The sequence below is a fragment of the Pectinophora gossypiella genome, chromosome Z, assembly GCF_024362695.1.
Source record: "Pectinophora gossypiella chromosome Z, ilPecGoss1.1, whole genome shotgun sequence".
Lineage (NCBI taxonomy): Eukaryota > Metazoa > Arthropoda > Insecta > Lepidoptera > Gelechiidae > Pectinophora > Pectinophora gossypiella.
The window spans coordinates 6,961,548-6,979,257 of NC_065433.1; the positions used below are offsets into that span (position 1 = coordinate 6,961,548).

Sequence of the window (17,710 nt, forward strand, 5' to 3'; positions counted from 1 at the left end):
ATGGGTTGTGCAATGAGCATCTAATTAAGACTACCAAGTATTTTCGATCTTTACATTCTAATAATGAGATGTAATACAAAACATGAGAGCATCATATTTCTCTGGTTTTTTTTTACGTGACTTATTGTAGATTTGCCGCAGATGGCATTAACTACTTGGCCAGACAAATGGGGAGCGCTGAAGGCTCTCACCCGGTACAACGTTTAAGACAACAGGCCTGAGGGTGCCCAGTTGGGCGTTTCTCTGGTGACTACTTAGTGAACTTTGAAAGCACAATGATCTTCTGAGGTGGCACTTGACATCATGGATAGAGATAGCCTAAGATAGAGAGGAGTGGAGGAAAGGGAGAGAGTCCTTTATACTACACCTACTCGGAAAGTGCCTTCTTCCTTTTTTGACAGTGTGTGAAAATGAGGATAAACAATTTAAGTTCAAATGTAGGCGGCAGCACTGTTGAGTGTTCCTACATTTTGACATTTCTCCAACCAGCTAAAATTCGCGATAAATTGCGGAGAAAAGTGAAGTGTATCCCGTCTGAAGGATGAGTTACGAAGATAAAAGCACGCAGGTGGCAGTTTTGTTTGAAAATAGGTTTTTCTTTTTTCCGATCTTTAGAGAATAAAAATAACATTATGTTTTTGCAGTTAAACGCTGCGCAAAGGGTTATAGTGTAGAAATATAACCAAAACAATGTATTTGTTTATTCAAATAGTATGCCCAACTGTCAAAATTTAAGAACACTCAACAGTAGCGACACGATGGGAGAAATAGGCAGTTTTTATCCTCATTCATTACCTAGTTATAAATAATAAATACGAAATGTCAAAAGACAAAAGATTTTATGTTTGCAAAATGTTACTAGGGTACTGATAGCGTGACGTGGCTGTATGTATTTAAAAAAAACAGAAAAGAGAAAATAACAACAACAAATGTGAAAATGACAATCGGCCTCTTGTTGTCAGCAACACGGATCTCCGCGGACCGGCTTGTAGTATATTAATTTTCTATATGGAAATGAAGTAAGTATAGAAAGTATCAGCAACTTTCCTTGTAAGTGTAGTATAAAGCACTATGTATCACTAGGAAAAAAGTACGATTCCCAACTCGTGTAAGGCTCTTAGCTGTAATCGGTAACTTGATCCCTTGGTGAACAAAGTAATATTGCCGTGCTGTCTGATGGTGTAGGCTAAAATATTTTTATCCACTAGCTTATTATACAACAGAATAGCTGATGAAATAATGAATCGGATTGACAATACGTAACAGTAAATGTACTCGAACGATCGAATGTGGTGATTTAATGAACAGTAGAACTGATAGTAATATTTATGATTTCTGATTCAAGGATGTGGTGAACTAAGCCTACCGACAAACGACAAAACAAGAATATTTTGATGCAGAGACGTCTTACCTATAATCCAATACAGGCTTAGCACCTGAATAAAAGGAAATTTTGAAAAATATTTTATAGACACTCAGGATTTGTTTAATATAAGTTGAATAAAACGTGGAGCAAATATCAAATATACGCGCAACGCATAAGGGACGAGTGTGTTCCGTAATAAGTTAGGTCTTCTATTGAGTCCTGGAATGAGAATAACTAATATTGCACTTTGTTATGTCCAAACATGGTTATTTTTTTTTTTTGTTAGTTCGTTACAGGGTTAAGTGCAATTAACACTTACGTGGATAAATCATAGATCTCGTAAGTCTATTGAAGACGAATTAAACACTGCTTGCGAGGCATTTTCGTTCGTGACCGTCATGAGTAATATCAGGTACTAGAACCCTGTCGCACTATCATATTTGAAATTTAATGAGACTTAAGAATTAATTTGTCAAAAAAGTTAATGTGACATGTTATTAAAGTGTATACATATTAGTACTCGTGACCGTACAGGATATGGATACAGCGGCAAGGACTACGGCACGCGTGCAGAGGTTATAAATAGTTTTTTTGATTGCGGAGGACTATATCTGTGATATGTTATCGCTCGAGTTACAGACAATAGTTATTACGAGTACATAAGTTGTTTTATTACTGCTTTTTCGTTCGAGTGATCTTAAAAACTCACTGGAAAGGCTAGACTCGCTTCTCCGCGAGGCGCTTACGTTCGTCTTTTTACTCGTTTGCCTTTATTGTAGTTGTCAACTCTGTACCCATACGCTCACATAGTGGATACGATTTATTAATTTAAGTATTGCCTGGGATAAATATACGATTAAATACCGAGTTATGTCAAGTAGACTCGAACGGATTGTAAGTGTTTTTACATTATCATTGCTTACCGCTTCGTCACGACGTCGGCCATCAAGGCTGCGGAACATAGACTCTATTTCATCCAGTAAGCTCTGACTGAAGTCTCCGTAGCTTTTCTGAAATACACAAGACGAGCTATCAGACCCCATATTTCGAATCCTGTTGTGCTGTAATAAATAACCTATCACGTAGTCAATGAGTGTTGGTTTTGACTGATGGGATATCTACTGTCTAAAGCAGATGGAAAAAAACACGGTATTATGGCGCGTCAGAGACTAGTACATTATGTATCCACCATCACCATCACCAGCCCATTAACGTCCCCACTACTGGGGCACGGGCCTTCCCTATGGATGGATAGGGAGATCGGGCTTTAAACCACCACGCGGGCCCAGTGCGGATTGGTGGTTATTAACGACTGCTAATGCAGCCGGGACCAACGGCTTAACGTGCCTTCCGAAGCACGGAGGAGCTCGAGATGAAAACTTTTTTGTGGTCACCCATTTTCTGACCAGCCTTTGCGAAAGTTGCTTAACTTCAACAATCGCAGACCGAGCGCGTTTACCGCTGCGCCACCGAGCTCCTCATTATGTATATGGGAAGGATTTTAAAAAAAGTAAATGTAAATGGTATATATTTTTTTTAAATACATGACTTACCGGAATGCCAGGACTGTCGGGGATTGCAAAATGCTCCGCCCTCGCATGTTCGTTTGGTGTATTTTCCTGTAAAATACATATTTAATAGAATACTAGGACAAATGCAAAAATAAAACGGCTAAAGCTCCAAGGGTATGGAGACAAAAGTTTCTTTCGCCTCTTAGAATGATATTTATAAACTAATCTCAGCTGAGACAGCTCTTAAGATGATGCTCAAGTCCCTGTTTTTATACAAGAACTGTCACGTTGACATGATTTTGAGAGCAATCTCGAAGCTGAGATTAGTTTATTAATACCACCCATATACTCGTCAGACAAAACTCGTTCCGAAGTGGTAGATTGTAGGATTGTAAGATAAACTGAAAAATATTCGTAGAATCTTGACTTTCATTAAATCATCTATGACGAGATAAAAAAAATTTTGATTGATTTCTATATCGCGCCTATTGGACGAAACCGGCGATACACCTATGTTTAAGTCCCATGTAATAGTAGGGAATCTGTCATATGCCTTTGCGTGATGCTATGTTATGAAGTGTGTGTTGTTTTTCTTGCGTGTTTTGATTGTAAGTTATGCGTTATTCCGTGTTTTGTTTCATCTTTGTTACTGTGGCCTGTCCCTTTATAATAAATGTTTCTTTCTTTCTATATATCTTTTAAGTAATCATATTACCGTGTCAGTGTCGGATATCTCGTGGTACTCGTGCACCTCGTCAGTTTTCGACACAGTCCCATGTCCGTTGTCCGTCTTGTGCGACCGACCCAGAGTGGCACATTTAACCTTTGAAAAGTGAACAATATTTTAGAATAGGCATATTATTAAAAGCGTCCTAAGATACTCATGCCTAGCTAGCGCATTGCATTATGTATTAACAAATTCTCACAAAGAAGTCCGGACTCTCTGCTTCAGTGATCGAGCGTTAGGCTCACGGTCCGGAAGTCCCAGGTTCGAATCTCAGTGAGAATATATCACAAAAATCACTTTTTGGTCCCCAGTTAGGTTAGGGCATTGCAGGCTGAGCATCCCATTGTCCGAAAGTAAGATGATTCGTGCATCAGAGGGCTGATACAACAGTCAGTCCCGATTGCTACTTAAATATTATCTAGTCGTTACTTGAGCCATTTTAGAACCCTTTGGCGGCTCAATTACCCTGACCCAAGGGTTGATGGGGTCAGTCCGACACGAGAAGAGAAGAACAAAGAAGTTGAAGTCTTTACCTTATTTAGCAGACTTTTACTAGTTGTCGGCTCTGAAGTTAACCTGTGACTTAATTTTTTCAGACTTCTTGTTCTCGTTTCGGGATCTGTAAGTGACAATCCAAGAGTAAAACACTTCGCCGCTGTTAGAATCAGGCAATCACTATATCATATCATATCATATATATAAACACTTTGTGAGACTGTCCTTTGTTTGGCTAGGACATTGCAGACTGAACCACCTGTTTGTCCGAAAAGTATGATGATTTCGGGCTACTAATCCAAATGCATCCACCAACCTGCAGTGGAGAAGCGTGGTTGAGTATGCTCCGGTTGATTGAGGGCCTGTCCCCAGCAGTAGGATTATTTATGTGTTATGTATATTAATGTGCCGCTGCAAAGAAGCTAATGGATGCGTTGTAAGTTATGTGCGTCGTTGGCGATAATTCATTTCGACAAGGATAGTGTACCGGCACTTGGAGCTAAATAATGACGGAACAACCAGAAATGATACACCCTGCCCCCTTAGTGACGTTGTGGACCAGTTTGTTCGTGACGGGGGATTCAGTTCACTCCGTGACTTTTCGCTATTGTAATCTTCCAATAATACTACTGTAATTTGTGTGCGAATAAAAACCATAGAACGCGTTTAGACTTTAGCTACTTATTTTCCCGATCGTGTCATTTCTAACATATCTGCATCATGTCCCTCTTCGGACTTCGTATCAAAAATCGCTGTAAGTTGTTTTCTGATTACCGGTAACGACCCCATCAGGAATTACGGGCGTTTAGTTTCTGTATGTGTGTATCTCGTCAGCCATAGTCCGAAATGTAAAGAAAAAAGATAAAATTAAAGGGAAGGGAGAAGAGGCAAATATTGAGAATTATTGAAGACAGATGATTGGACACTTAATAAGACACGACGAATTTATTAAAAACATCATAGAAGGGAAGCTGCAAGGAAAGACAGAAAGGGGAAGACTAAGAAGAGCTTACATGGAACAGATTAAAGAGAAGGTGAACGTCGTGTCTTATAAGGAAGTGAAAGAATTGGCTTTTGATAGACAAGAATGAAGAATGCTACACCGACAAGAGCGTGGCTCTTAAATTAATAATGATGAAAATAAAAGTAGAATCTTGTGTTTTCAATACACTTATTGAATCATAGAAGAAGTGTGTTCTGGTGATCCTATCTACGTGAAGGCCGTGCCGATTTGATGCGAGGGGGAGAGTGTTGATGAGAGGAAAAGAATTACTGTTGAATACTACTTACAACTTAGGTCGACTTCATCGCAGTCAGTCTTGGCGTCGCGCGGGTTCAGCAGCGGGTAAGGCGTGGTGCAGGCGCCGGTCAGGTGCGAGGGGGAGTTGGGGTTGATCAGCGGCACCTGCTCCAAGTCCTCCGACGGCTTGTACGGAGTCACTACCTGGCGAGGTGGCTGCAGCCACAGAAAAACAATCAATGCGCAAGAGTCACACCTAAATAGTAACAATAAGTGTGTATATGTGTGTGCCCTACATATATAATTTTAAGTCCTTCGAGTAGCTCGATGACTTAAAATTATATACTAACCTTAGGATACTAACCGCTTAGTTCTACGAGGCGAAAAATATAAAAAAATATTGCGAAATGAATTTCATCTAAAGATTCTAAATAAGACAAAACAACCCATGCATAGAGTTCAGCATGCTGGTGTTATGGTAAATGATGAAATCAGAAGTCCGTCATCTAGAAAGAAAGAATGATCAAGGCCCAGAAACCAATTTTCCAAGATAGATGACCATTTACACGTTATATTTATAATCCGTATTAACACAAATACAACGTGTAAACAACAAAATGAGCACAGGCGTGGCTGTTATCTACACAAAATGGAAACAGTTATCAGTATCAAAAGGAAACGCTTAACTAATTCCTTCCGCCGCGTGATTAATGCCATCGGAAACAAAAATATATGCACAAAAAAAAATCTATTTCCATTTCGACGAGGCAGCAGCAGCAAGCATACTCACACATCCGGCGGGGTCCAGGAAGGATATGTCACCGAAGTAGGCTCCGTCGAGGCCCACGTGTCCTGTATGTTTCACGTCTCCTTGCGGACTGGAGATCATACTGCGTTGTATGGTCCGTTTGCCGGTGTACGTGTGCCGCTTCACGTCCGATCGCAACAGCGACGACCGCGGCGCACGCGCCGACCGCCGGCTCGCATGCGGGGACAACGACCCCGACAACTGATACACTGACTTCTGAATGGAAACCGATGATCATGATAGGTTATTACAATGATGTTCCAGAATATTAACACAAAAGCCCACATTGCACCTCGACCCCGATGTCTCCCAAGTTATGTTGAGAACGGGTAATACTTTCATGTAGATTTTAAATTTAATACACGTTCATAATGTTTTTTAAGTAAGTAAATATTACCCATTCTTAAAATGTACCAGAGTTGAGCAGAAAAGAATTGTCTGAGCCAAAACATGAAGTGAGAGCAAACTGTTGAAACACACAGCGGTAGGGCATTTGACTTTAGTATGGCGTAATGTAACCTGTATAATATTTTCACATCAAATACCCTACATAGATGGAAGAAGGAGAGAGGCGATTGCTCAAGTACTCACGTCTGGTTTAATATAGGGCTTCGTGACGTTAGGGTCGAACATTCCGCACGCGCCTCCCGGGAGAACTCCGTACCACATCGAACTCTTAGTCATATTCCTGCATAAGTTGAATTTTACATTATTATCTAATCTTTAGTTTATTTTCTCAACTGTAGGATCATAATGGGCTTACCTAAGAGAAAATTTAAATCTTAATACAAATTCTAGATGGTTCGAACCAGTTTTCAGTAGATAGAGAAATATGAAAAATTAAGAGTAAAAACTCACTCTTTGCCCAGCACAGTAATGATCTGTCCAGATTTGTATTCCAGGAAATTAGTTCGTCTACCATCTTCTAGTTTCTGGAAATCCGCTGTTGTTTGAACCTGAAAAAGAGTCATTTATTTTTAAACTAGTTAACTTTTGTTTATAAACATCTTATAAAATAATCTTCTAAATCAACCGGTTAGACAAATATTGGTGCTAATTCCTGTAAACACCATCTAACTTTATTTTAAGTTATATCTGTTATTTTCTTATCCCCGAAAAGAAAAGGGACGGGTAATCGACAAGCATAAAATTTATGGAACACACATCAATTTTAAGCACAAATCTAAAACAACCGTCTAAAAATTTTACATTGGCCAATAACCCGGCAGAATTATGTTAACAGCACACGTCAAACGGTTTGCATACCAGCGAGATACCTTTTTTATTCACCCGGGTTATTCATTCATTTACTCATTCTTCCTAAAATTAAAGAGCCGTCAAACCTTTCTTTTTCGGCGGATAAGAAAATAACAGGTATAACTTAAAGTAAAATTAGGAGGTGTCTGCAGGGATCGGGGCCATTATACTCAAAATAAACTTACGGATGATATTCAATATTCATACACATCAAGATTTTTTCGATGGTTATTTTACTAAGAAATCAGCCACCTGGTAAGGCGGCAGGATAATACGGGAAATAGAGAAAAGTAGAAGAACAAAAGTAGCTGCTCCCTCAAAACGCTAATAATAACAATAGTCATTTAAACACGTTTTAGAATATAATAAAAAACATGTTTACCTGTTCAGGTCGTAATTCCCGCAACTTAGGACTTAGGTCTTTGAATTTTGGTCGGTCATTTGGATCATGCGACCAGCATTCTAACATTGTCGTGTAATACGCCTCTGGACAACACTCTGGCCGCTCTAACCTCTGAAATTTAAGAAATTTGAAATATTTTTTTACGCATATTTAATCATGATAATTAAAGTGCAGTGCAATACACCGGAAAGTGTTGTGACTAGAGAAAATCGATAATATTCTGTCTAGGAGTTATTTTATATTTTCAGTCAATATTTTTTTATAAGATTATTTTTTCTTTTGAATCCAAACTCTGTGCAAAAAAAGAGATGGTAGAGTTCCTATATGGTCATACGAACGTTAACTGATCATTATACTTTGCGTAGTGATGACACTCGCCTGATAATTAGGAGCGTCTATGGCCTCGAGGATCTGCTGGCCGGAGAAGGCGGCCCACGGCTGGAAGCCGTAGGTGAACATCTCCCACAAGCACACGCCGAACGCCCACACGTCACTCGCCGACGTGAACCGCAGGTATAAGATGCACTCCGGCGCACACCTGCTCAATCGTTACTTTCTTTAACAGTACACATAAGTAGCATAAAATTACGCCTATAATCCTTGCTGAGATATTGATTGAACTTTGGTATTATATGGTCTTAAGACCTAAAGCCGTTTTAAAATGAAACCCCATGTTATGTTTAACTACGTATAGTGACTGGAAATCTCTCTCTCTCTCCTTGGCATTTATTATTCCCATCTAATGGTGGGGTCTGCCTACTTCATACTTCTCTTCCACTTCGCTCTATCAGACGTGTCGTTCTCGGAGACATTGCACATGCACAGGTATACGAACAGACACACACACACACACACACGTGCGCACACATATACACGCACACACTCTGTTTGTTTAAATATAACCTTACTTTTTTATGATTTTTGTAATTGTTACAGTTAGATTATAATATTACTGTTTCCACAAATATGTACGACGGAACCCTGCTTTCCAAGTCACAAGTTTTCCACTTAGTTTGGAAGTCAGTGGACCATGCTTTGTACCATGTTCCAGTTAAAAATAAGCTCAATGTACTAAACATTGTTACTGTAACTGTTGACAATAAACTATATTATTATATTATTATTATTATATAGTTTCCTAATTGAACACGATATGCAGTGAAGGAAAACATCGTGAGGAAAAGGCGTTTCCTAAACTGTATTGTGCTGGTTCTCCCTTCGCGGGTTGGAAGGTGAAAACGGGATTGACTGATCTTTTGGTCAGGAAAGCGGAAATGAAAAGACCGGAGGGTAATGAGATGGGTGCGACATCCTACTGCCTGAAATGGGAGTTCACCTGCTTACCATCTTATGCATGTCATAATAACCGAAAGATGGGTCCTTTATAGTAAGATGCATCATATATGAGCGATGGGCTGATCACCTCGGCCATCATATCGATCTTAGGATTTAGTATATCCTTTCCCAGCCGTATTCGGCCATGGCGACAAGTCTCCGATCTAGGAACGCCTAAAATGCGCTCTTATATGGCTGACGTAACCGATCTTAGCAGTCGATTAAGCTGCATACCAAGGTGTCTGTGTATACGGCGATCGTCCTACCAAATCTCCTGTAGGATTTAGTAGCAAGTTACCATATCTAATTACTTCTCATTATCGGCTCAGCGCACCCCTTCGGGGATTACGGGCGTGCCATTAACGGCCGTTTTCAATATATTTATTCAACATATTTTGCTACAAAACACGTGGAAATAATTGTCAAAAGTTACTTTAGTAAGCGAAAACCATAGATAGATAGATTATTCAAAACAGCCGTAAATAAACATGGGAGTTCCTACTGACTTCATTGTTATAATAACGAAGAATCAGCTACTTGGCAAATAAAAGATTATTCAAAACAGCCGTAAATAAACATGGGAGTTCCTACTGACTTCATTGTTATAATAACGAAGAATCAGCTACTTGGCAAATAAAATACTTATGCAACTATTGTTTTTTGCCAATGTGACAAAGCTTTTGTTTAGTCTACGAATGTCCTGGTATCGCAGAACAGGAAGTCTGAGAGGAAGCATAGTTGCCAAAATCCGTTTGTATGAGATGATGAGGATACAAACATACACAAATAAAACATAGCATCACGCCTGTATCCCCGAAGGGGTAGACAGAGGTATCTATAAATGTATAAAAGGAGAAACTGACTGACTCACTGACTGACATATCAACGCACAGCCTAAACGGCTAAACGTAGGCACTTGAAATTTGGAAGGGATGTAGCTTAGAAGAATTCCCACGGGAACGGGAATTAGCGGGAAAATCCTTTTGTATGAAAAATCTAAACCACTTAAGTTAGACGCTTGAAATTTGGCATGCATAAAAGCTTAGTTGCAATAGGATATTGCAAAATTCCAACGGGAACGGGAGTTAGCAATAAAAAAACATTTGTATGAAAAAATCTAAACTGCGTAAGATACGAGTAGATGTTTTCAATATAGCATGCATGCATACCTTAGTAAATATAAAGTTTAGTTATGGCTGTATTTTGAAAAATGGGAGTTAGCGGGAAAAAAAATGTTATATGAAAAAATCTAAACTGGATAAGTTAGATGCTTGAAATTTTACATACACTCCCACGTCCCACACACACAAAGATCTCTCTTTTATAACACGCCACGCGGACGAAGTTGCGGGCAAAAGCTAGTATAGTATATATCTATGCTGGCGTCAGATCTGGCAAACCCCGTTGCCTTAGGTATTGTTGATTTTATGGCGCTTAGCAACGGGGGTGTAATAAGGTTTTTACAATATTATAATTTTGTGATATTTTACTCTTTATTATACGTTAATACTGAGTTGGTCATCTTTGATTTTGCTCGCTAATATCGTGAACAACCCCCGTGGTCCAGTGGTTAAGCGTTGGGCTCCCGATCCGGAGGTCCCGGGTTCGATTTCCGGTGGGGACATATCACAAAAATTACTTTGTGGTCCCTAATTTGGTTAGGACGTTACTGGCTGATCACCAGATCGTCTGAAAGTAAGAGATAAGAGAGAGAAGGCACGTTAAGCCGTAGGTCCCGGTTACTACTTACTTAAGTGAGTAGTCGTTACATGTGCCATGTCAGGGGCCTTTGGCGGCTCAGTAATAACCCTGACACCAGGGTTGATGAAGTTGGTATTCTACCTCACAAGCCACACGATAAGAAGATCGTGCATCAACAATAGCTGGCAACAGGGGTTGCCAGATCTGACGCCAACAACCTATTTCTCGCAAGCTGTTTTTAAATCCAGCCTCCACAAACATAAGTTAATTACTTAAGTCAAAATGTAACTTATTACTATGTATTATGTTGTGGAGGTAATAAACGATTTTTATTTAAAAAAAAAAAAACCCATGTAATAGGCGAGCCTATTGATATTGGCGAGGTATTCGGACACCAATCCTGGATACCACGTGATAATTATTATCTATGATCCAAACATAAATTCAAACGTATAAAGTCGAATTTAGTAGTTAAAGAGTACGAGCCCGTGACACTATGGTGTAAGTCACAAATTCTCCAAACAAGACTATCGCCGGTGTAAAGATATGATTGCTCTTTCTGATACCATTGATTATTTTAAAACATTGAGTATTATTATAGCAGCTTCTAAATAATTAATTATTACAGTAAGAACATAAATAACTTAATAAATACATTGTTTTAAGTTTACGCGGTTATTGGTGCTAATTCCTATAAATACCATCTAATTTTATTTTAAGTTATATCTGTCATTTTCTTATCCGCCGAAAAAGAAAGGGACGGGTAATCGACAAGCATAAAATTTATGGAACACACGTCAATTTTAAGCACAAATCTAAACCAACCGTCTAAAAATTTTACATCCGTCAATAACCCGACACAGTTAAGTAGACAGCACGTCAAACGGATTGCATACCAGCGACGTACCTTTTGATTCGCCCGGGTTATTCATTCATTTATTCATTCTTCCTAAAATTAAGAGCTGTGAATCATCCGTCCCTTTCCTTTTCGACGGATATGAAAATGACGGATATAACTTAAAATAAAATTAGGCGGTGTCTGCAGGAATCGGCGCCATTATCATAATTAAAACACATAATAACGGGTTCTTACCGCGTTTAAATCAGGGAAATATGAGACTCCCTCACTCCCTCTGTGGGTGTCTCATATTTCCCTGATTTAAACGCGGTAAGAACCCGTTATTATGTGTTTTAATTAATAAATACATACCAAGCGACAGGCAATTTGAGATTCACATTGTAGTTTGTTTGGTAGTAATCCTTCCCAACACCCAGCGCACGAGAAAGACCAAAGTCAGAGATTTTTACTCTGTCCTTGCTAAACACCAGGATATTTCTGGCTGCTAAATCCCTGGAACCAACACAAATCATTAGAAAAAAATATGTACATTACTATAACAAGTTAATTTCAGAACGCTACTATTATACAATAGTACAACATCCAACGGCATCTATCGATCAGGGGGGTTAATAAAAAGGACACATCGAAGCAATTCATATAAGAAAGCAATATTGCAATTTGAGATTTGCGCATACAAAAGTAAGTGCGCAATGCAAACAAATGACAAATAGCAATATTGCTTTTTTAGACGAATTGCAACAATGAGGCATTTATAGACCCCCAGTTCATTTTTTCGGGGAACCTGCTTGTTACTCATTCTTTACACTATCAGACATTTGGAATGCTATATAAATAATGATGCTAAATAAATGCTAATCTCATGACCTCATCACTTATCAGTCAAAACTCCACCTCTTGCCCAGGAGTTAAGAGCTAAACAAACATATGACTTCATTTACCTATGAATCAGTCTTTTGTTTTCTAAATAAGTCATGCCATCACAGATTTGTTCCGCGAACTCGCAGAGATTCGGCACAGGGAAGTTAGTCCTCAGAGACACCTCCCGCAGGCACTCCAAGAGGGACCGCAGAGGCGCCAACTCGGTTACCTAGAAAAAATGATATTTGTATCGTTTGTCTCATTCTTTTATTGAGTCTAGTTTCCAAAATATTCAGTTTTGTAGTTTATATCACAGCGATCATCGAACAAATAAATTCATCATATGCTATAGAGCATAAGACTAATTTAATCTACAGAAAATCTAAAACTACAAACCAAACAAAACATCTCACATACTACAAAGGAGCAACAATAACATTGATAATACATAGTGACAGACTCATATACATGGTAACAAAAGTAATTACAGAGATCTACAATATTTCATTATGAACATCAAATAATAATTGATACTTTAGTATTAAGCTTCGTTTCCAAAAGGCATGTGTGCCCAGAAACAATAGGCGACATCAGACCGACGTCGCCAGACATCGCCCGACACATAAAGGCCGGGTTTCCACTGATGTGGAGATGGGCGGAGAATTTCACCAATCACAGCATTCGAGAGAGCGGGAAACGAAGACGCTCTGTCACTCACTCCCTCGCGGTGATTGGGCGCTTCCTGCACATCTCCGCTCCTCTCCGCACAGCTCCGCGTCAATGGAAATGCAGACAATTGTCATTATAATTGGAGCGCCTAGCGACGTCGTCCGATATCGCCCGATGTGTCTAGAGTACATGTGGCTGTCTAAAAATTTCGCCTAGTGAAGACGAGCCTTAATACCAGTATGTAAAATGTTAGTCTAAGATAGTACTAGATTTTTTTAAAGATTTTGGCCTGGTATCAAGTCCTTTGGGCCGAAAAAGTGTTTCAATATTACTAGAAATTATTATCTGCACTAGACTCTACTATAGTCTAAAATACACACTTGTAACTGTAACTATGTATTGAAATAGCTCTATTGTTCATTAACTTCAGTGGCCCTGTCTAGACATACCAACATCAAAGAGTCCAGATGTAGAACAACACCGTAAAGTCTGACAATGTTTGGATGTTCTATGCTATGCATCACAGCCGCTTCTTTCAGGAACTCTGTGGAGTTTGATGTCATCCGCTCGTGCCCAAGACATTTTATAGCCACTTGTAACTGTAACATATAATATCATCATAATATTGTTGAGAATGTGTATGACTTTTTTGACTTTTGAAGTATAATAAAACATTTAAAACATAACCTCACGACTATATCCCAATTGGGGTAATCAGAGGTACCTCCATCTCAAGACCAACTAAGTACCCACACCTCACCGAGCTTTCTGCTAGGTTTCGAACCGGCGATCCCCGATTGTGAAGCAAGCCGGTGTACCACAAATAACATCAAATCTTAACACTTTTTAAAAATAATTATTTGAAATATGTTTTGTGATAACACTACTGCTCTCAGGTGGGGAGGTGCTCGTCGTAATCAAACAATTCAGCAATTCTCTTGAATAATGTTATATTTTCATAAACAATGTTAACTCTTCAACTCTTCATAACAGATTACCGCAACCGAACAAAATTCCACGTCACCGCCTTTTCAAAAAGGCGGGAAAACGTTCCCGTTCGAAAAAGAAGAAATCAAAATAAAAACAAATGAAATAATATGCCAGTTCCAAATTAAAAATAATAAAGTCGTGACACAGATTCACGACTTTATTCCGTCTGTTATTAAGTTATATAATCTAATAATAATTAATTAATTAAATAAACATTACGAACCCTAACAATCGTCCATCCTGACAACGTGTGCGTCCCCGCGCACGACACCCGGTGGAACCCTAACAATCGGTACTTTGGTCAGTTGCTCAATCTTAACAATAAATTACAGATACTTAGTAATAAATAAAACAATAATAGCAGGCTCAAATATCGTAACTGTTGTATAACTATAGTAGCAAATTATGTTACAAAGTTGCATCAGAATCTTTTAAACAATACTTAATCAAATAAGTAGGAACTTTACTTATTGGCCAATCTTAACGAATAACATGTAGGTAAGCACAGCATTAACCATCAGGAAAAATACTATTAATAAAACTTAAGTTTTAGTAACAAATCACACGAATAAGACAAAAAAATAAATTAAGAAAATTAATAACTAAAATTGCAAATTAATTTACAAACTAAATATGAATCATTTAAAAAAAAATACTTAAAACTTACGTTACTTTTGTATTTCGTTAATTACAATAGTACTTAATATATTTTTTAAAACAAGATACGATGCCTATTCAATCACCTTGAAAACTTTTTAGGATCCGATCAATCGGTTACCCATTATTAAACTAATGATTCATACAAATAATTTGTAGCATCCTATCTGAGCCATTCGATAAATTCTTATCAAGGCATCCAATCTGAGCCAATCTTTAAATCCTTATCGAGGTCTCCAGTCTGAGCTAATCGTTAAATCCTAATCTAAGTCTCCAATCTGAGCCAATCAATAAATCGTTATCGAGATCTCCAATCTGAGCCAATCGTTAAATCCTTATCGAGGCGTCCAATCTGAGCCAATCGACAAATCTTTATCAAGGCATCCAATCTGAGCCAACCATTAACTCCTTATCGAGGTCTCCAATCTGAGCCAATCGATAAATTCTTTCCAAGGTCTCCAATCTGAGCCAATCGGTAAAACCTTATCGAGGCGTCCAATCTGAGCCAACCGATAAATCTTTATCAAGCCATCCAATCTAAGCCAATCGTTAAAACCTTATCGAGGCGTCCAATCTGAGCCAATCGTTAAATCCTTATGGAGGTCTCCCATCTGAGCTAATCGAGAAGTCTCGTGACAGTAGCTGAGCCTGTGTTTCTTTTGCTTTGCTCTCATCAAGACACGAACCAATCAATTCACATACTTGACCTGAAACATAGACACTGTTCTGTAGCTATATGCCTCTCACAGTTATACAACACAAATTACAATACATCAACAAAAATGTTTAATTTGAAAAGTTGTTATCATTTACGTCTAAAACCGCCACATACGTATACACAACATCTTATGATCCGCAGCCAAACGTTGTTGGTCGCTTCTTTTGCGTAGCGCGTAACTACTGCCTAAAATTTTATTGACCCAATACGGTCCCAAATATGCAGGCATAAGTTTTCCTTGCTCTGTCCGTCATTATAAAAACATTTTTTTAGTTATTTTTAGAATGGGAGAATGTCTGCTGTGTCCGAAATAGAATTGCGTGATAAAACATCAACATGAGTCATTCTAGTCTCCTAAATAATGTATCGTGTCACACAAGAAATCTCATTTCTATCATCTGAAAAACACATCTTTCCCAAAGATAAGAACATTGTCCATATACCAAGTTGCCTTGATAAAACGAGCAGAGTCCAAGATCATATTCTTCATCCGCTAGTATACAGCCAGATCGAATGGCAAACGATTGAACTCCGTCCGACCGAACTTTGCTGATCGTCCGTGATAACGATAAATAGTCCGATGACGCGAGATCAAGCGCAACAAAGCAAGCCTGGCCGCTGAGTCGTGCTATTTCATTTTCGGTCACAAGCATAATCATTTTAATAATAACATTCGATAGTCATTACACATCGTCAGCGAACCCCTCTTTTTTGCGAACTCCTAAAGTAGGACTAGCATACTCTGAAACATACTCCCTTACTACACCCGCCTCTAACATATTACCTACCATATTACGTTCCATTTCCTTTTCCTTTATCTATTCCGTTAATAAGGACAATATACAGCTGGATGTTGGCTATTCAATAGGGTAGTTCTCAACTAGTCAAATCAGTCACCCTTCACCAAACCCCAAAACACGAAATTACTATGGAACCCGTATGAAAAAAAAAAAAAAACAACCCGTGACGTCGTAGAAAAACATGCCCAAATGTCGCACTTATTAATTACATTTTCCCTATTAAAATTCATAAAGAAGCTAAATAGAAACAAAAAAATGTTTATTTTTACCTTTAGATCTGTCTTTATTTATCAATCACAATTTCATACCTTATCTTTGAACTAGGAAACTACCCAATTCTATGTTCACCGCTGTTAATATTAGTACTCCCAAGTCTTAAAGTGATAATGCAAAATAATACTTGTACGTATTTATAGAGCAAATCTAATAACTGCTGCCTTTCTATGTCTGTCGCTTTACCATCCTTATCATCGTATGGTCCTGACTTTGGTCGAAGCCACATTCATACCTCTATGGTAGGTACACCTGTCTGGTTCACTATTTACAACCCTAACCGCTCGACAAAAATAAATATATAACAAGGTGGCTTTAAAACATCCACACGTCCATTTTGGCAATGATAAAAAATTCTCACACGTACGAAATATTGCTTATCAGATTTGCCTGCTATTCTTCAACAGAACGCTACCGTTCAACTTGACATGAGTCTGGGCTCTTACAGAGAGTGCACCATAAACTCGACCACACCTGTTGACGTCATTTTTAATAATAACTTCACATTGCTACACGAACCCGGATGGGGCACGTCATTGTCAATATCGGTCCTAAGACGGTCCGATTACTACTGGCATGTCTAATAAACTGTCATTAACGATTCTACATACAATCCGAGCATCTACTCCATTGACACTTACATATAGCGATACCTCTTTCAACGATTGAACTATGTCTTTCATTAATGAGGGAATGTACTCCCCAGTTTGGTTAAAACATCAAAGACTGATCATTCGATTGTCCGAAAGTAAGACGTTTCGCGCTTTGAGAATCACATTAAACCGTTGATCCCGGTTACTATTTACTGATGTAAGTACATAGTCGTTACATAAACCATGACCTTGGCGGCCCAATAAAAACTCTGACATCTAGGTTGCTGAGGTTAGCATTCCATCTCACAAACCATAGAAGGAGAAACGAAGGAATGTTATTATGGGACTCTTAATTCATGAGCAAACAAACAAACACCATTGCCGAAATCAACAAATATTTTACTGACAGCCCACTTCCTAGATAAATTCTGGTGTTGGGTAACCTTT

The 17,710-nt window shown here is 38.6% G+C and overlaps 1 protein-coding gene across 5 annotated transcripts in view; it reads right to left on the minus strand.

Annotated features, from left to right (window-relative positions):
• The window catches only part of LOC126380765 (activated Cdc42 kinase-like), a 33,119-nt gene that overhangs the window by 9,368 nt on the left and 6,041 nt on the right, over positions 1 to 17,710 (minus strand). For 2 of the 5 annotated variants that reach the window (XM_050030363.1, XM_050030360.1), the window contains exons 5-17: positions 13,682 to 13,831; positions 12,644 to 12,792; positions 12,054 to 12,194; positions 8,186 to 8,345; positions 7,787 to 7,918; positions 7,006 to 7,103; positions 6,739 to 6,835; positions 6,130 to 6,360; positions 5,390 to 5,555; positions 4,138 to 4,223; positions 3,593 to 3,700; positions 2,920 to 2,985; positions 2,290 to 2,376 (exon numbers count right to left, since the gene is read on the minus strand). In XM_050030363.1, the coding sequence (XP_049886320.1) occupies positions 2,290 to 2,376; positions 2,920 to 2,985; positions 3,593 to 3,700; positions 4,138 to 4,223; positions 5,390 to 5,555; positions 6,130 to 6,360; positions 6,739 to 6,835; positions 7,006 to 7,103; positions 7,787 to 7,918; positions 8,186 to 8,345; positions 12,054 to 12,194; positions 12,644 to 12,792; positions 13,682 to 13,831 (1,671 nt within the window). Of the gene's footprint in view, positions 1 to 2,289; positions 2,377 to 2,919; positions 2,986 to 3,592; positions 3,701 to 4,137; positions 4,224 to 5,389; positions 5,556 to 6,129; positions 6,364 to 6,738; positions 6,836 to 7,005; positions 7,104 to 7,786; positions 7,919 to 8,185; positions 8,346 to 12,053; positions 12,195 to 12,643; positions 12,793 to 13,681; positions 13,832 to 17,710 lie in introns of all 5 variants that reach the window. The other 3 variants (XM_050030361.1, XM_050030358.1, XM_050030362.1) reach the window with 2 other exon arrangements.